The 20265-nt window shown below is 41.7% G+C and overlaps 1 protein-coding gene across 2 annotated transcripts in view; it reads left to right on the top strand.

Moving 5' to 3' along the window:
* Pcmt1 (protein-L-isoaspartate (D-aspartate) O-methyltransferase) overlaps positions 1-19761 on the top strand; it is a 35250-nt gene extending 15489 nt beyond the window's left edge. The window contains exons 3-8 of one of the 2 annotated variants that reach the window (XM_052750985.1): positions 498-529; positions 5901-6005; positions 9237-9357; positions 9992-10077; positions 11691-11860; positions 16599-19761. In XM_052750985.1, coding sequence (XP_052606945.1) covers positions 498-529; positions 5901-6005; positions 9237-9357; positions 9992-10077; positions 11691-11860; positions 16599-16611 — 527 coding nt within the window. In that variant the 3' untranslated portion in view covers positions 16612-19761. Of the gene's footprint in view, positions 1-497; positions 530-5900; positions 6006-9236; positions 9358-9991; positions 10078-11690; positions 11908-16598 lie in introns of both variants that reach the window. The other variant, XM_052750986.1, reaches the window with a different exon arrangement.
* Positions 19762-20265: the final 504 nt, after the last annotated feature.

The following is a 20265-nucleotide window of genomic DNA, read 5'->3' as shown; positions in this document are numbered from 1 at the left end:
TGTAATCCCAGCTACTTGGGAGACTAAGGCAGGATGAGGCTGAGCTCAGGGCCTGCCTGGGCTCCTTTGGAGATCCTTTCAAAAAGAGAGGAAGAAAGCAGCAGAAGACCCAAGCTGGCACATGCTTGTAAACTGAGCCCCTGGGAGGTGAAGGCAGGAGGATCAGGTGTCCAGGGCTGGTCGGACTAACCTCGGCTAGGTGAGACCTTGTCTCAAACAATGGTGGTGCTGGGGGTATCTCTCCTTTGTTAGCCAGCCATGCAGAAGGCATCTTTAGAAGTAGAGGAGTTGGTTTACTAGATGGGCACATTACCCTTTGATGTGATTGTATTTTATAACTTCACCTTATGTCAATTTTCTAACAAATTTTGCTTTAAGATCATAAAAACTGAAAAAGATTGTGAAAAACAATGTGTGGCTGTTACAAAAGGAGCTACGTGCATTAAATGGTGTGTTCTCGTAGCTGAGTGTGTAAATATTCTCTTCTTGTTTTGTAGGGTTCCAAGCTACAATTAGCGCTCCTCACATGGTGAGTGAACTTTTTTTACTTGATCATACGCAGGTCATGTTTTACTGGAGTGATAAACTTACTATTTTTTTCTTTTTTGAGACAGTTTCTCATTATGTAGATCAGGCTGGCTTCAAACTCACAGAAGAGTAACTACCTCTGCTTCTATCTCCCAAGTGCTGGGATTAAAGATGTGCACGATTATGCCTGGCCAAACATCTTATTTCATACTGGGTATTTAGAGGAACTCTTCTTGTTAGAAGCTGCCATTATTAAAGGTTTCAGGGTCTGTTGTTAGCACCTGTGACAGAAAAGTTGAACATGGCAAAGTTTAGTAAAGGAGAGAGTATTTCCATAATTCAGAGGCTTGCCCTGTGTGATTCTTCCTGGGATGATGTGAACACCGTGTCTGTTCTCTGCAGTTAGGCACCAGCAGCAGACCAAAAAACAGTTCCAACCAGAGAGCTTATTGGGGTTCCTTAGAGACTCAGAGGGGCTCAGTGACTCAAAGGCCACTGCGTCACTGCAAGAGCCACCCAGCATGGGTCATAATGCTCAGAGGCCACATGTAGGAGCCCTGCATGGTCTTCAGGCAGTTCTGTGGGAATCTTCACCTGGAATTGTTCACAGACCATACAGCTTTGAGCAGAGGCAAGCGGTCCATTATTTTTCTGAGCTCCCAGAGCTTTCAGAGCCTTCCTCTCCCCTCCAGTGGGAGTGTTCCTGACTCAGAGGAAGTAGCTGCAGCAGCATGCTGTGGGAGTCTCCAGCTTTCACAGTTGATTTGGAAAGTCTTTAGGGAAAAGTGATGGACAGCAGGTGTTAAGATACGTGACTTTAGAAAGACCTGTTTAAGATCTGGTGTTTTTGATCTATTGGAAATTTTCTTGAGTTTTTAAATATCATTTTCTTGAATTGGTACTATATTGGATTTTGGTAAAAAAAAAAAATAGTAGCTCTCTGATTCTTTTTAAGTATTTGGGTAGAAAAAGCTCATGTGTAAGCTTACTCCTAAATAAATTCTGTTAATACATATGTATTTATAATGTACTGAAAATACTAGAAGAAAAAAATACTTACAAAAATTGAATATAAAACATAACAAAAATATAGAAGCCAAATAAACAGAAAATCATGATATATCTTTTTACAAAATGTTTTTATTATTTCGTTCTCTTTGGTGTATAGAAGGGCATGTGTGTGGGGGAACAAGGACAAGTTTTATAGATCTTATCTCCTCCACTGTATAGGTCTTGGGGATTGAATTCAGGTTGCCAGGCTTGGGCAGTAAGCACCTTTACCTGCTGAGCCATCTTGCCTGCCCTCAATAAGTCTTATAATTCAAAAACAGAACTTTTAGAGTTGGCTATGGTAGTATATACCCTTGGGTGGTTGGGGCAGGAGGATTGTGAGTTTGATGCCAGCCTTAGCTACATAGTGACAAGGTATCTTAGTGTTTCTATTGCTGTGAACACCATGACCATAGCAACTCTTATAAGGAAAACATTTAATTGGGGTGGCTCCCTTACAGTTTCAGAGGTTCAGTCCATTATCACCATGGTGGGGAGCATGGCAGCTGGAAGTATGACAGCGTGCAGGCAGACAAGGTGCTGAGAATTCTTTTTTTTTTCCCCTGGTTTTTTCGAGGCAGGGTTTCTCTGTGTAGTTTTGGTGCCTGTCCTGGATCTCATTCTGTAGACCTGGCTGCCCTCAAACTCACAGAGCTCCTCCTGGCTCTGCCTCCCGAGTGCTGGGATTAAAGGCGTGTACCACCACTGCCCAGCAGTGCTAAGAATTCTTACATCTTGATAAGTAGGCAATAGGAAGCGGTCTATCTCAGTTGGCATGGCTTGAGCATATATGAGACCTCAAAGCCTGCCTCCACAGTGACATGCTTCCTCCAACAAGACCATACCTTTTAGTAGTGCCACTGCCTTTGAGGGCTGTTTTCTTTCAAACCACCACACAAGGTCATCCTGAGCTCTGTAGTATGACTAACTCAAAAGGGGGGGTGGGTTGTAGAGAAAAATGTTAGAAGCTAACTAAAGGGAGAAAAACTGAGAAATATTTACAATATGTATGACAAAACAGGAAAATTTTCAATAAATGTGCATAACAAATACATTTTTATGTGCATTCTTGAAATTAACTAGTAAAAGACCAGTAAGTCCCACAGAAAAGTAGATAAAGAACAAGACTGATAGTTTATTGAGAAAGAAATGCAGTATTATTGACTAATAAATAAAGAAAAAGTTATCATCGTCATGGAAATTTAGTATATTTCAAATTAATGTTAGTAAAGGGCCATTTTTCATCTGTCAGGTCACTAGAGATCAAAATCTTATTAATATTTCACATTGGAAAGAGGAAGTTGGTAGTCATAGTCGTGTGTGTGTGTGTGTGTGTGTTTGTGTGTGTGTGTGTGTGTGTGTGTGTGTTGTGACAGTAAAATTGCGTTTGGAAGGCTGTATATATATATATTTGTCTTAGTTATTTTTTTAAAAAAATATTTTTATTTTATGTGTATGTGTAAGTGCCTGCGTGTGTGTATGTATGTGTGCCATGTGTATACCTGGTGCCCATTGAGGTCAGAACTGGACTCTGGGGTGGTTGTGAACCACCATGTGGGGTACTTGGAACTGAACCCAGGTCTCCTGTAAGAGCAGTAAGTGTTCACCCTCTGAGTCATCTCTTTAGCTCCTTAGTTACTGTTCTATTGTCAGGCTGTTTATAAAAGAAAGCATTTAATTTGGGTCTCATGGTTCCAGAGGGTTAGAGTCTGTGATTCCTAGTGGGGAGCTTGGCCACAGACATAGGGATGGTACTGGAGCAGTAACTGAGAGCTTACATCTGAGCCACAAGAATGGGGATGAGGAGGAGAGACTTGATGGGTTAACTGGGAATGGCCTGGGCTTCTGACACACCTGCTCCAGCAAGGCCACACCTCCTAATCCTTCCCAGACAGCTCCACCAGCTGGAAGCCATTATCATTCAAACCACCACAGTACTATAAACATAATATGATTTTATCCATTTAATTTTACTCTTAAGAATTTAACATACAGATAATTTTTTTTTCTTTTTCTTTTTTCTTGAGACAGGGTTTCTCTGTGTAACAATCCTGGCTGTCCTTGAACTTGCCTTGTAGACCAGACTGGCCTCGAACTCACAGAGATCTTCCCTGCCTCTGCCTCCTAAATCCTGGGATTAAAGGCATTTGACACTCCTGAGGAGCCAGATAATTCTTTATAAGATTTTTTTTGGCAAAGCCTGTGGATAGTTCGCTGTATAGTCCTGGGCATGACCCGGGAACATACGTGCTACCTGCTGTCCTTGCTTTCACTATAGTAGCCATATTGCTGGCTACCTTTAGTTTCACTTTCTCAGTCATGGATAAAATAGCTATTACAAAGGGAAAACTTCCCTCTGAAGACTCCTCTGAGTGAGCCAGAGGAAGTGTTATTAAAAGTATATAGTGGGCCGGGCGGTGGTGGCGCACGCCTTTAATCCCAGCACTCGGGAGGCAGAGCCAGGCGGATCTCTGTGAGTTCGAGGCCAGCCTGGTCTCCAAAGCGAGTTCCAGGAAAGGCGCAAAGCTACACAGAGAAACCCTGTCTCGAAAAACCAAAAAAAAAAAAAAAGTATATAGTGGACCTGATTCAGTCCCTAAACCTTTGATGTTTCAAGTGTGACTATGAATTCAGGCTTCTTAAGAACAGACTGTTGCCCCTCCAGCGTACCCTGTGACTAGCCTGAAAGAGTCACAGTAGTTCATGAAATTTAGTGTTACATATTTGCATAACTGTTCTGGAGAGAATGATTTTAGCCACAAGAGTCTAGGAGAAATGCAAATCAATAGATGATATCAGGAGTTAATGGGAACAGTCTAGAGACGGGATGAAGCAGAATCAGAGAAGCCCACAGTTCTCTCATAGCTGTGCCAGTACCCTAAGAAGTTGAGAGGAGGGGTTGGGGATTTAGCTCAGTGGTAGAGCGCTTGCCTAGCAAGCGCAAGGCCCTGGGTTCGGTCCTCAGTTCCGGTTAAAAAAAAGAAGTTGAGAGGCGAACATAAGAACAAGGGATAAACAGTGCCAACCATTAAGAGTAAGTTTCTAAGATAAGTTGCTGATCTTAGATATTTGGAAAAACCTGGTATATCCCCAGAGGAGATGGACTGGTACAGAGTGTAGAACGAATTGATCCAGCTTCGGCTGGTGAGTTAGTTGATTGTGGGAGCCCCGACCTTACCAGATGTAAATATTAACCACTGGAGATGAAACTGTCTCTCACCCCACATAACGCTGTACCACAAATGCTGCCAACTGGGCACACTGTTCTACCTGTAGGTGTACCTAGCTAGAAAACTTCCTTTGTTGCTTGCAATGCTGCTTATGCTTCTAACATTAGAGCTATGGATCAGATGGGTAATGGTTACCAGTAGAAAAGTCAGGATGGAAGGGGGAAGAAGCAAAGAAACAAACTGGTAATCATTGTAACCATTTTTAGAAACGTAAAGGAACAAATCTGATTGTAAAACTTCATGCAAACCATTGAAATTGTATAAATAAAAATGGCCCAGGCTATCCGGGGCCACTTGTTTGAAACATGTGGTCACAGTTTCTTCATTGCGTCAACTTCACACATCCGTCCCACGTCATTGGACCCTTCTGGAAGTAGGCTTCCAGCAACAGGGTCTTCCTATGTAGCCCTGGCTGGCCTGGCCTGGAACTTCCTATGTAGACCAGGTTGGCTTCTGCCTCCTGAGTGCTAGGAATAAGGCATGCAGCACCACACCCAGCACTTTATACAACTCTTAGGAAGAGTGTTATTATCTGACATCTATGTTTGATAACATTATTACATTTTTTGTTACAGAAGATTGCAGCTAATTTAAATCTCTTCAATATTGATATTTGTTATAATGCATTCATATCTGAATGTAGTCTAAGGTATAAAAAAGAACACCTGTTTACTATACCTCTTTATTGAATTTTCCTTTAAAATGAAATAAGCGAAACAATATTTGCTTGTTCATACACAGTGAATATTTTTCCAGAAAAATTACAAGAAACTGGCAACATTGATTGCCTTCAGGGAATGAAACTGGACGCTTGGGAAGGGGTTGAGGGCTTTTCACTGAAAATCTCCTTTTTCAGTTTTTTGACTTTGACTTTAATTTATATAGTAGTTATCTAAAATTACAGGAAAACTATAAATGTAGGAGGTCTAATGCACTAGAACTACCTTAGGTCATCACTGTGGTGTTAGACTATTCCGTTGTCTGCGTAGGTGATGGTAGCAGTAACTTGGGTAGAAAGTCGCCAGCTCTTCATATGAAGTGATGTATGGACTTCAAGAAGAAATGAGTGTTTGGTTCATTTTCTTTTGGCAGCATGCATACGCACTAGAACTTCTCTTTGACCAGCTGCATGAAGGTGCTAAAGCCCTTGATGTCGGGTCTGGAAGCGGAATCCTCACCGCGTGTTTTGCACGGATGGTAAGAACATTCATCTCCCGTGTGAGCCTAAGAGACATGTAGTATGTGATTTAGCTATGGTTTCTTCTTACTGGTAGTTTTAAGTTTGTTTGTTTTTGTTCTGTTAATATGATAATTTTAGCCAGGTGGTGGTGGCACACAGCTTTAGTCCTAGCACCCAGGAAGCAGAGACAGGCAGATCTCTGAATTCAGGCCAGCCTGGACTACAGAGTGAGTTCCAGGACTACACAGAGAAACCTGTCTCAAAAAAACAAACAAAAAGATGATAATTTTAATATGTATCATTTAGGATTATAGTTGCAAGTGACAGAACATTTAAACCCAAAACGGTAGAACGCAAAGAGAATTTATTTAGCTTGTCTAATGGAAAAGCCTACAGGCTTCCCTGGCTTGTTATGCAGCTGGATTTAGAAAGCCAAGCTTTATTTTATTTATTTTGACTTTTTGAGGGACAGGTCTTTGTATAGTTCTGGCTGTCCTGGAACTCACTAAGTAGACCAGGCTTGTCCAGTGCTTCTGCCTCCCTAGTGCTGGGATTAAAGGCCACCATGCCCGGCTAGGGTAGGTTTTATTACTGATTTGCTGTGGGATGGTCTTTCTGTATGCTGTGAATATGTGTTGCTCCATTGGTTGATAAATAATAAGCTACTTTGGCCCATGGCAAGGCAGCTTAGAGGCAGGTGGGAAATCCAAGCAGATACAGGGAGGAGAAAGGCAGGATCGGAGGAGATGCCCAGGGAAGCAAGACATAATGCAACACAGGTAAAGCCACAAAACATGTGGCAATACATTGATTAATAGAAATGGGTTAATTTAAGATGTAAGAGCTAGGCCGGGCGGTGGTGGTGCACGCCTTTAATCCCAGCACTCGGGAAGCAGAGCCAGGTGGATCTCTGTGAGTTCGAGGCCAGCCTGGTCTACAGAGCGAGATCCAGGAAAGGCACAAAGCTACACAGAGAAACCCTGTCTCGAAAAACCAAAACAAAAAAACAAACAAATAAACAAAAAAAGATGTAAGAGCTAGCTAGTAAGAAGCCTGAGCCATAGACCAAACAATTAGTAATTAATATATAAGCCTCTGATCCCGGGCGGGACCGAGAAACTTCCCCTACACTGATTGGTTTCTCTCTGGGTGTTGATTGTCTTGACTTCTTTCTGCACGTCAGCTTCATGATTACACAGGCTCTCTGTGATCCCAACATGGCAGCCCGTGACTCAAACTGCATTCTGCTGGAAATAGTATTTCATTAGAAAGCTGTTCTCTAGGTTTGCTGGTTACTGGTTTTAAAGGAATATTCACTTTAAAAATATCATCGGGTCTTGACAAGATGGCTCACTGGGTAAAGGCACTTGCTGCCAGTCCTGTGGTAGGAGAGAACAGCCTCCCACAAGTTTTCCTGGGACCTCTCCACATGTGCCATGGCACATGCCCCTACACACAAAATAAGCAAGGAAATGAAAAAAAATAGGTTTCTGAGTTATCTTTGAAAAATGATTTACCTGTGCGTATTCAGTGTTCTGTGTGCTTATCATGTGTTCTTTCCTTTCTCATATCCTCTGTGTGGTATAGGCCCCCATTTCTTCTTATTTTGTAGTTGAGAAACCTGACTTAGAGAATGAAGGGTTTGCATGCCTAATGTCAGGCAACTGTGAGTGCCGAAGTTCAGGAGGACCCAGGAGTTTGTTCAGGCCTGTATTCTGTTAACGCTTTTGTACTCAGTATTGATACCAACTATGAGTGGCGAAGTTCAGGTAGAACCCAGGAGTTTGTTCAGGCCTGTATTCTGTTAACGTTTTTGTACTCAGTATTGATACCAACTGTGAGTGGGGAAGTTCAGGTAGGACCTAGGAGTTTGTTCAGGCCTGTATTCTGTTAACGTTTTTGTACTCAGTATTGATACTTCAGCCCTTTTTATGTATTTATGCATTTCCTTTTTTTGAGACAGGGTCTCACTGTGTAGCCCTGGCTGCCCTGGAAATTGCTATATAGACCAGGCTGGCTTCTAATTCAGAGACTGACTTGCCTCTGCCTCCTGAGTGCTGGGATAAAAGGCATATACCACCACACTTGGCTTCTGTATTTATGTATTTTTCATATTTTTCACTAATAGCGGTAGAGTTGGATATAAAAAATTCCACCTCACCTTTTTTTTTTTTTTTTTAATAAGACCTCATAATACAACCCAGGATTGCTTCAAATTCACTGTGTAGTCAGACTGGTCATTTCCTGTCTCAGCCCCCCAAATTATGGGATGATAGGTGACTATCATAGTGCCTGGCTTCTAAAATTTTTTTATATAATATCTGATTTTTTAAAATTTAATTTATTTTATCTTTTGAAGACAAAGTCTAGCTGTGTCGCCTTCTCTGGCCTCAGACACATAGAGATCTGTAAAACTTAAATCTTAAACTCATGTACCACCATGCCTGGATCAATATTTGAGTAGTTTTTAAATTATCCTTTTACTAGAGTTCATACAAAGTAATTATTGTTAGTTAAATCCTACCTCAAAGTTCTGGGAAAAAAATATTGGTTTTGTTTGTTTGTTTGTTTGTTTTTTCAAGACAGGGTTTCACTGTGGAGTCCTGATTGGCTTGGAACTCACTATGTAGACCAGGCTGGCCTCGAATTCACAGAAATCCGCTTGCCTTTGCTTTCCAATTGCTGGGATTAAAGATGTGTGCCACCACCACCTGGCAAAAATCTATAGGTTTTTTTAGACAGATCTCATCATATAATTGTGGCTGGAACTCACTGTGTAGAATAGGCTGGCCTTGAACTCACTGATCCACCTGCCACTGCTGCTCAAGTGTAAGGACTAAAGGCATTTGCCATCTACCACACCTGAGTAAGTTCTGGATTTAAAAATTAGAAATCTAGGCTGGGTTAATCTCAGCACATCTCTGAGTTTGAGGCCAGCCTGCTACAGAGTGAGTTCCAGGACAGCCAGGGATGCACAGAAATTAGAAGTCTAAAAAGGATACAATTTTCTTAGTATTGTAAAGTTTTGTAACTTATTGTAACTTTATAATTGCTTAAATAAAATTATTCAAAAAGTTGAAAAAGCTGAATATAGTAATTATGAAAAACTGAGAGTTTAGATTAATGACTTAAACTGTTTATTTTATTTCTCATTGCAGAATATGGTTTTAATTAAGGAAACATTTTAAAGGCACTCCAGAAAAGCAAATTTAGCCCTGCAAGCTCTTGAACTACTTTTTGTTTTCCAGGTTGGACAAAATGGAAAAGTCATAGGAATTGATCACATTAAAGAACTAGTAGATGACTCAATAAATAATGTGAAAAAGGACGACCCAATGCTTCTGACCTCGGGGCGAGTCCGGCTGGTTGGTGAGTAGGAGAAAACTGAGTGTTTCTTTTTAAGTGGGTTTTCATTTGTAGAAGTATGCAAGCTGAGCAATTCGTACAGCTAGAGTTGTACCCTTCACCTTCATTGAAATACAGAGTATAAAAAACAGCTGATTTTTGTCCATTTTAACGAACACACAGCATTGCATTGCTTATGATCGCAACTCCTGCTCATTGTTGGGGTGAATTTGTTTTCATATTTGCCCATTTGGATTTCCCTCTTGTGAGGTAACTGTTCAGACATCCCGTTGTGTGTATTTATCTTTGATGTAGGTGTTCTAGAGGTTAGTCTTTTGTTACTTTCAGACATTTTCCCCCCTTGGTGGTATGCATTTTCATTTTATTGTTACCTTACTCTTTTTTGTGCTGCTCTTGATCAAACCTTCCCACATGTTAGGTAGGTGCTGTACCACTGAGCTATATCCCAGCCCTTGTGCTAAATAGAAATTCTTAATTTTAGTGTAGTTAGGCTAACCATTCTTCCCCCAGTGCCTTCTATGTCTTAAGGATTTATGAAGTCATGCAAATCTCTTCTCCCACTCCATTTCCAGCTTCCTGTGAGAATTCTTCACAAAGTTTGGTTGGACAGGTTTTCAAAGTGTAACTTCTTTTTCAGTGGGTGATGGAAGAATGGGATATGCTGAAGAAGCCCCATACGACGCTATTCATGTAGGAGCTGCAGCCCCAGTTGTGCCTCAGGCAGTGAGTTGGGATTTTATTTTTTTGTATTTGTGTGTTTTAGTCCTAAAACTTAAAATATTTATGTATCAATGTAGCGATGAGTTTCAGATGAAGTTCAGAATATACTTAGATTTTCATACATTCTTGTTAATACTAAATGTTGATAGTCCATTAGATAGGAAAGAAAATGTCTATGTGAGAGAATTTTGCAAGTAGTCAAGGAGGCATATGATGATGGAACTTGAACTGGGTGTGAGAGTCATTGGAGCCTCCAGCTCAGAACTCAGGCTGTCTTCATACAGTCTTAGTTCAGTGTGGATTTGTACAAGTTATGATTGTTTGGCTTGGGGACAGGAGGAGTCTACATATTAAGAGCTCAGTCCTTATTTAGATTTGAAGTATAAAAGTGATGCTAAGAAGATGTAGAAGACGCTTTGGGAGCAAGCCTAGGGGTGGAGGAAGATGTCTCCTATTTTTCATTAGAACTGTTAGAACTCAGGAAAATAAGTCAAGGGCAACTCAATGATCAAGTGTTCCTTAAAAAAAAATAAAATGGAAAAAAATAAGATCTGGTGACCAAATTTTAACTGAAGGCAACCTTTTCTAGGGCAGTACTATCCTATCTAAAGTCAGGTTTCTTTCTTGCTGGTTTTGAATAACATAAAGTCACGTTTCTTTCTTGCTGGTTTTGAATAACATAAAGTCAGGTTTCTTTCTTGCTGGTTTTGAATAACATAAGGTTATATTATTCAAAGGGTAGCATATGATTTAACCATTTTCAGACCGGAAGGGTAGTCTGGTTCTGTGTTCATTGGATTGTCCTCATCATAATACCAAAGGAGCCCAGCCCTACCTTCCCACTCTCCTGGTGCCAGGAGTCCTAAATGCAGTCATGGCATTTGGATTCCCTTACCATTGTCTCAGTGATGCCCTAGATTCCACGGTAATAGGATAGCAGTTCCTTGTTAATTTTCTGTACTTTTCCCTTCTCTGTCTGCCCTTCTACAAAGATCTGGAACACACTACACTGCCATTTAGGAGTCTCTGTTGAAGTTAGTTCTGCCCAAACATATTGAGCTCTTAGTTGTACCAGGTGTCTCGGTCAGATGCTATGAGGACAGAGATAAGTACAGCATAGTCTGTCATCAGATAACTTGTAGCTTAGTAGAGGAGGCTGAGAGATAAATGGGTAAGTGGGAGTTGGTTACTACGTTCAACCAAGAGGGACTGGAAAATATTTCTTTTTGGATGGGGGGAGGTCCATAAAATTGAAAGAGCAGCATTTAAGTTTGCTGAACTGAGTACTATGCTGAGTCCATGCAGTGGAGGGATGCACAGGGCCTCCGTTAGTAATACTAGTAACCTAGAGATGACTCAAATGTGGGTGGGTGTGCAGAGTGTTTTATATGCAAGTACTGTGCCACTTTTGTAAGGGACTTGAGCCACTGTGGGTTTTGTTATGCCGGAGGGATCCTGGAAGCAAGCCCTAAGGACACTAAGAAGTGACCACACTCCTCAGTGTGTTTCTGCTTCTGCCCGTGGACATGGAGCATTGTTTAGAATACTGTTGAGTGACTGTGGCTGCTTCACTTCTGTAATTTGGTGTGTATGTGGGGGTTTCTTTTTTCTTCTAGCTAATAGACCAGTTAAAGCCTGGTGGAAGATTGATATTGCCAGTCGGTCCTGCAGGAGGAAACCAAATGTTGGAGCAGTATGATAAACTCCACGACGGCAGTGTCAAAATGAAGCCTCTGATGGGGGTGATATATGTGCCTTTAACAGATAAAGAAAAGCAGTGGTCCAGGTGGAAGTGATTTTCTCTTCTGCTCTTTCTTCTTCCACACATTCAAGGTGAAAGGGTGTGGACTTTAAGACATTAGACTGCAGGGGCTGACTTTGGTGGCTTCCTTCATGCTACTCCATTAAAGCATCAGAAACTCATCACATGAAATGTGTGACAAGTGTTGCATGGTCTGTTTTTCTTTTGGTTTGACTCGTACCTTTAGAAAAGGGAGGGTGAAAAGCTGAGTCATGGTGGCGCATGCCTTTAATCCTAGCACTCAGGAGGCAGAGGCAGGCGATCTCTGTGAGTTTGAGGCTAACCTGGTCTTCAGAGTGGTTCCAGGACAGCCAAGGCTACCAGAGAAACCCTGTCTCAAAAAACAACAACAAAAAACAACAAAAGGCGGAAGGCGGGGAGACACTATTTTCCTGCATATTTATAAGTCATGCTTATAGTTGCTATAATAGGTATAGAAATAAATGCTTTGATCTGGAAACGAGGCCATCATTTTTGCCTTGTTCACTCTTAATACTACTCTGACAAGGAGAAAGAAAAATTTGGAAAGGGGGAAGATGTCTGTCCCTGTTTTTAGAAAATGTCATAGTCCAGGAGAGGGCGGTCTGGCTTTTGGGTTGATTTCTTTGGGTCAGATCCTAGATGTGTGCCATGGTTTTAGAGCTGCTGTAAGAAGTAAATGTGTCAGCATGCTATAGATCAGGCCAGACCATTTGAGTTCTTCTGGCTAAGTCTGGGGAGGAGAGGGATTCCAGAGGCTGTCCAGTGAGCTCCCACGTCTACAGCCTGCCTGGAGGACCTGCCGCACAGCACTGTTCTCACACTGCATTGCATGGCCCCTTAGAAAGAAAGCAACTGCCTGCTTCTGCTCAGCATCGCAGTATCACCTGAATGTTTCCTTTGAAGCTAACATTTCTTCTCCTCCCCATGGAGAGAAGGGAGGACAGCATGTCGGAGCACTGTGGCTAGATGCTTGAAGCTGGTGCCCAAATAAAGATGGTCTGACAGTGTCTTTGCCTTAGACTCCTTTCTAGTTGACAACCTTCTTATTTCAAGAGGGTTTTGTTTTGTTTTTTTAAATAAGTGGCAATTGTAAGTACAACAGAACTCTTTAATTTTGCTTTCTGTAAAGAGGACAGGCACCTTTTAATGATTTTTAAAAATTTCTGTGTGTGTGTGTGTGTGTGTGTGTGTGTGTCACAGCATGGGTGTGGAGCTCCAAGAACAACTTGGAGAAGTCAGTTCTCTCCTTCTATGTGGGACCCAGGCATTGAGCTCAGATTCTTTTTTTTTTTTTTTTTTAAGATTTATTGATTTATTATATATACAGTGTTCTGCCTGCATGTATGTCTGCACACTAGAAGAGGGCACCAGATCTCATTATAGATGGTTGTGAGCCACCATGTGGTTGCTGGGAATTGAACTCAGGACCTCTGAAAGAGCAGCCAGTGTTCTTAACCTCTGAACTATCTCTCCAGCCCTGAGTCCAGATTCTTAGGCCGTGTATGCACTAAGTGAGCCATCTCACTGACCCTTGAGTGAGTATTTAATTGCAAAAGTTATAATCTAATTCAATTTACTTAAAACAGTATTGGGTTTGTGGCTATCCATGAATATGTTAGACTAATTGGGCCACACCCTTAAAAACAAAAACAAAACAAACAAACTTTCAACCTCCCACACCTATTTAACAGTATCCCGCTTTTCTTCTCCACACTGGGATTTGTCTGGCTTGAGGTGGTGCACTGCTTTGTGCATGCTGTCATTAGTCTCTGTGAGTTCCTATGTGTAACTCAGCTGCCCTGTTGTATCAGCAGAACAGTTTCTTTGTAGCCATCCACTGCCTTACAGTCTTTCCAGACCATTTCTGCAATGATCCCTGAGTTTTGGGGTGGGGGTGTCATATCCCATTTAGGCCTGAGTATTCCACAGTCACTCATTCTCTGCATGTTGATTAGTTGCGGGTCTCTGTGTTAATTGTCATCTACTGCAAAAGGAGCTTCTTTGATGGATGAGGTTTGAAAGCTACACTAACCTATGGGTGTAATGAGATGTCATTAGGCATCTATTTAATACTGTGTTATATTAGCAGAGTAACAGTAGTAGATTCTCCCCTAGGCCCTATGATGTGTCTGACCACAGGTTCCTGGCCTGATGAAGGTACCAGGTCTGGGTTCCCTCTTGTGCAGGGGTCTTCAGTTGAATCAGAAAAGGCTTGGTCACTCCCGTGACGTTCCTGCCACTGTTGGAATGTGGGCATGCCAGGCGGTCATTATTGTCAAGACAGACAATTCCTTCTCTCCTTCAAGTTCTGTAGACAACGTTTTGCAGTGCTGTGAAAGCCAGCCAGTAGGGATGGATCTTCCAATTAATACCAGCTTGAGTTCCCATGGTCTGCAGCTCAAGTGTGCAATGCCTTCAGGAACAGGGTCTTCCTGACAGCTTCTGGAAAGTAACCAAGAGCAATGGCCCCAGCCCTCAGCAAGGAACCCTTCCCCCACTTCTTCATAAAAAGAGTCCCTTCCTTCCAATTATACAAGCTTTAGAATCCCTGTCCCCGAAACAAAACCAAAAACCCTGCATCTTCCTGGTTCAGATTATTGTGTATTTACAACATTAGAAAGTCTATTAAACTGTTTAAACATATGTGGATTTGAGTTATTTCCTGGTAGTACATCTAATTTGTTCTTTTTTTTTTTTTAATTTTTATTGCTTTTGTGTTTGAGTGTTTTGCTTACATGTATGTATGTACAACACATGTGTGTCTGGTGCCAAGAGGCTAGAAGAGGTCATCAGATCCTCTGGAACTGGAGTTACAAATGCTTGTGAGTGGCCATGTGTGGGCGCTGAGAACTGAACCTGGGTCCTCTGCAAGAATAGCAAATGCGGGCTGGAGAGATGGCTCAGTGGTTCAAAGCACTGCCTGCTCTTCCAGAGGTCCTGAGTTCAGTTCCCAGCAACCACATGGTGGCTCACAACCACTTGCAATTAGATCTGGTGCCCTCTTCTGGCCTGCAAGGACACATGCAGGCAGAACATTGTATACATAATAAATAAATAAACCTTAAAAAAAAAAAAGAATAGCAGATGCTCTTAATCACTGAGCCATCTCTCTGCTTCTCATTCATTCTTAAATTACAATATCTATGATTCAGTATTACTAACATGGAACTTTAAAACTTTTTGTTTGTTTGTTTTTTGAGACAGGGTTTCTCTGTGTAGTTTTGGAGCCTATCCTGGAACTCACTCTGTAGACTAGGCTGGCCTCAAACTCACAGAGATCCACCTGGCTCTGCCTCCGGAGTGCTGGGATTAAAGGCGTGCGCCACCACCGCCCGGCCTGGCCAAAACTCTTAAAGGAGCCGAATCCCTTTTTTGTTGTTTAGCTTTCTCAGGCTCTACATGGAAGCATGGCCCACATTGGAATGCCAAAATGTTGTTGGGATTTTCTTCTACTCTTTTGGGGGGCTCGCCACCTAGCTCCCAAATAAATTCACACACGGAGTCTTATTCTTAATTATGAATGCCAGGCCTTAGCTTGGCTTAGTTTCTAGTTAGCTTTTCATAAATTACCCTGTCTACCTTTGGCCTCTGGGTTTTTCCCATTCTCTTACTTCTGTAAATCTTACTCTTACTCTGTGACTTGCTGTGTAGCTGGGTGGCTAGTCCCTGGAGTCTTTCTCCTTCTCTGGCTCCTAGATCTTCACTCCTACATCTCTTCCCTTTTTCCTCCCAGATTTCTCCTATATATCCTCTCTGCCCACCTTTCTCTCTCTCTCCTGCGTCACTATTGGCCGGTCAGTTCTTTATTAGACCAGTCAGGTGGTTTACACAGGCACAGTAACACAGCTTCACAGAGTTCAACAACTGCAGCATAAACAAAAGTAACACACCTTCCAGTAATGTTCTACAACACTTCTGCCCATCACCAGTTACTGTCTCCCTGTTTGCTGCTCACACTTTCTACACATAAGTATGTCATACTTTCCTCTGAATCACTTGTGAATTAATTGCAAAATCATACTGAGTGTTTAGTGATGTTTTTGTCACTTAAGTTACCTTCAGATGAGACTTTCGGGCTATCTGATGCTTTTCTTTATTTTTTCACACTTAATGATTTCATTGGGGTAGACTGAAATGGGCCGTTTCCTTTAGACTGCATTTTTATTCCTCCCTCCTCTCACTGGCAGTTGCCGGTCCAGTGCTGCATGTGACTGAGCGAATGATTTCTTTGGAGCTGATAAGGCTGCCTTAATGAAATCAGCTAACAAGTAGAGGATTCCTACAGACAGCTTTTTTCCAGAGGGTTCGGGCTGCAGTTGACCTGGTCTGCCAGGGCTAACAGACTCTTCACCCAGTTTTGTGAATAGAACTATTAAAAAAAGAATTTGAACTCTAAATGTGTAAACTGTCATCTTAGAAGAAATAAGTAGATCAGCAAGATGATCCTTGGCAGAAGTCATAATTTTTCTGAATTTTTTGCCTCCAAGGAAGAAGTTTTACCTTTAGGTTTAAAATCACTTTGGGCTTTGTGGTTTCCTGCTGTGCTGTGGAGTAGCATGGAAGATGCTTGGGGTGGCTGATGTCCAGTTTTGCTTTGGCTTAGAGTTATATGTGCTTTCGTTTCTCTTATTGTATTGCTTGGAATCTGCATATTTTACTGACTTCAGCGTTGTGTCTAAATGGTTTGAGTGCCAGTTCACAGCATGTAACTCCTAACTGCATTTTTCTCTTTTCTCCCCAGGGATGAACTGTAAAAGCAACATGAGCTTGACCAGTCTATAACATTGCAGTGGATTGCTCATCTCGGTCCTTAAAGCATTTGAAAACCAACAGCATCACAGCTTGTTTTGGACTTCGTTACACTCTTATTTTCAGCATGAAAATGTGTGGTTTTGTAGGACTTCCTAATTCAGAGAGGCGCAGAGCCAAGGTTGCAGAGAGGGCAGCAAAGTATAACTTTGTGTGTTGTTTTAACACGCCCACATTTTACTTCAAAAATATTAAAAGAAAGTTCTCCACATGGAGAGCTAAGTTTGTGAATTAGTTTTGAGGAGTGGCTTTGCTTTTCTTGAACACTTAATTCTGTTCCAATATTAATTTATCAGATTTCTTTTGTGCATCAGATAACACCACCATTCACAAGTTTAGGTTTCTTGGTAGCCAATGTCTGTTAGATGCTACTAAGAAAATAGAGATGAGCTTTCTTTTTAAAGCTTTTGATGTGGTGTCATAGGATAGCATGTTGTAGATACAATCAGCTGCTGTTACCTTAAAACTAGGTGTTTGTAAATACTGAAACTTAAGACGGCGACAGCGAAGACGGCAGGTGGAGTCCCGTAAACTTTACTCAGCTGTTCAGATTGGACATCTCCGATGTAATTTTCCTCCCTCTCAAAGTGATAGGAGGTTGTAGCTCAGTATCGTTTTCTGTTTCTAGTCTGCCGCTGATTCTGTATCTGCGCCTAACCCTGTGTGAACTGTGCTAGCCTCTGCACAGTTTCCGCAGCGCTGCTTTGCCAAATAAACTTAAAAGCAAAAGAAGCGTTGGTGGCGTTTGAATCTACAAGAACAGAGGTCTGCCAGGTCCAGATGCTGCCCACAGCCATGAGGGAAACTGGCTCTTCTGCTGCTGCGTTTTTGTTGTGAATCCTAGGAGGTAAATATGCAGAGCATTAGTCCCCAGTACATGGCTGCATTTCTTCAGGACAGAGACTGTGCATTCATTGTTTCTCACTGCCTTCCCAGCCCAGGGCTTGCTGTATAGTAGCTCTGTATTAAATGCCCAGTGAGTGAGTGGCTGAATTTAGTATTGGGGAAGAATGTGATTGAGAATAAACATACCAAAACCTATGTTTCGTCTGTAAATAGACTCATTAATAACTGTAAAGTGTGTGTCTGTGAAGGCAAAGGCACTTTGAGGATCTTATTTAAATATGGTTTTATATTTTCTAAGAAGACTTTAGTTTTTATGAAGATTCTAGAACTTGACGGAAGATTACAGCTTCTGATGGGTGGGACTAGCATCCCCAGCAGAACCTTCCTCCCAGGTGAAAGGCACATGATTCTTAGTGTGTGAGAAATCCTTCCCTACTCTTCAAGTCTTATATCACTAATTTAGAAGTTGTGCAGACATCATCTCACAAGTGTCTTCTTGGCTAAGGTCTCAGTCACAGGAAACTAGCAGTCTGTGGTCCTGCAGACTGGAAAATCTTAACCAGCTTCGGATTGCTGCTGGTTGTTGCTTTGGAATCAGTGAACTCTGGTGTCCAGGATGCATGGTCATTTGAAGTATGTGTAAGATCAAATGTTCTTTCAGACTTGAAAGCAAATGAATTCTTAAACGTACCCACTAGTCTGGATCCTTGATAGGGTGACTACACCTTATTACATGTAGATCTCTACACTAGGTTTTGGAATAGAAAAAGGCATTTCCACCCCAGTAGTTTTCAGATTAGTTGAGGAGATAGTTAATAAATAAGCATCATAAATTACTACCCAATTTGTATAGAAAATGCTCTGCCCAAATGTTGTTCTTGTGCTTTACACTTTTAGGAGATGAAATTTTAGGATACCAGATAAACAGCCAATTTTAATAGAGCATCATTAAGTGGGTAGAGATGAAAATAATAATTTTAATGAAGTCTGAGCCTTTAAAAATAATTGAATTTATGTATTTGTATAGGAGAGATAAGAAATGTCTGATATTTAGTATATATAATTTCTGAAGCATTTTATTTTTCCTTAATAGAAATTATGCCTGTATGTAACATAAAGGGCAGTGAAGACATTTCAGGAAGTTCTAGGCTAGTATGATCTTGTGAAATAAATTTTCCTATAGATTTGATCTTACGAAAAGCCAAACCTGGCTATCAAACTTTGGTGGCAATAAGCTTATGTCAGGGTTCAGTTTCTATTAAGGGTTGCTGCTCTTTCTCAGCCAGGAACCGTACAAAACTACATCTGGGGAAAATCGTTCATCACCACTTTCCATGTGAATACTTACACCTCATTCCCCTACTAACTGCCATTGTTTTTTGCTTTTTGGTGGGGGGTGGGGAGGCTTGCTGCCAAGCCTGAGGACCTGAGTTTCAACCCCAAGACCCACATGGTAGAAGGAGAAAACTGACCCCTGCAGATTGTTCTCTGACCTTCACACACGTTGTGGCGGAGGTGGGAGGATCACAAGTCTTCCTCAGCTGCACAGCAAGTTGGAGGCCAGCATGGACTCCATGAGGCCTGCCTTTGAAAAAGAGAACAGAAAGTTCCCACAGTGCGTCTCTTTACTAATACACCTTAAAATTCAGTGGGAGTCTAAAAGAGTAAGTTTTTAGTAATAACTTTGTAAACTCTTCAAGGGATTCTTTGTGTGTGTTTACCACCCAGGAAGTGTAATTCCTTGGAGTTTGTAAGGCCTTTTTTTCTGTAGAAGAGGCAGGCTTTCCTAGTTTCTAGTTTAGTGTGCCACTAAAGGAGCTCATGCCAGTGTGGTAACCTAGCCCTAATAAACAGATAGCAAGCCTGGGTCATTATATAAATTGTTCTGGAATTCAACCAGCTAATAACTTATTTTAGGTAAGTGCTAAAATTCTTGCAGCATCTAAGTCATTTCTTACAGCTTACTGTGTTCCTGATGACCTAATAGCTTACTGTGTTCCTGATGACCTAATAGCTTACTGTGTTCCTGATGACCTAATAGCTTACTGTGTTCCTGATGACCTACTAGCGTACTGTGTTCTCTAGTGAAGAGCTCTGACTGGAGTTTGGTTGCATCTCTGGATCTCTCCTGCTCTTTTTCAGAAAGATGGCAGTATTTTGTCCTTCGTGTACTAAAGGCTGTCAGTAAAAGGATCCAAGGAAGCCTGTGACTGTGCATTGTCATATAATAAAATGGAAATGAAGCCTAATAGTCTGTTCATCTTGAATTATTTTAATCTCCTTTTTACAGGAGTTGGTGGCTCCCCATCCCCACCAGCCCCGGGTCTTCATCTTTCTAACTGGTATTGTGCTTGCATCAGTATTCTGGGAAACTCCCTTCTTGCTTGTGGGGAAGAAAACAGAATGATTGATAGATTGATAGTACTCACAGGGTGGTGCTGAACGGGGTTGCTGAACCCTGGGAGCCTCTGGTATCTGTCTCGCTTTCCACTGTTCCAGTACCAACAGGATGCGCATGACACACGTGACAATTGTCAAAAGGCTGGGTGACGGCAGTACGAAGGACAGTTGTGAGCTATGTCTTCCAAAACAAGCTTCCAGAAGCTGGGCTTTCTTTCTCTTTCCTCCATTTTTTTCCCCTTTTCCCCCTGTCACTATTGCTTTAGGCATTTTCCCCATTCTCATTATTTTACAAGGATTTTTACCTAAAAGCTGTGTAGGGATGGAGAGAGCTCGGTTGGTAAGTGCAGCGT

This window comes from Peromyscus californicus, unplaced genomic scaffold (assembly GCF_007827085.1).
Source record: "Peromyscus californicus insignis strain IS unplaced genomic scaffold, ASM782708v3 Scaffold_22__1_contigs__length_63687245, whole genome shotgun sequence".
NCBI lineage: Eukaryota > Metazoa > Chordata > Mammalia > Rodentia > Cricetidae > Peromyscus > Peromyscus californicus.
The sequence above is the reverse complement of the archived record's forward strand: the minus strand, read 5'-3'. Positions and strand labels throughout refer to the sequence as shown.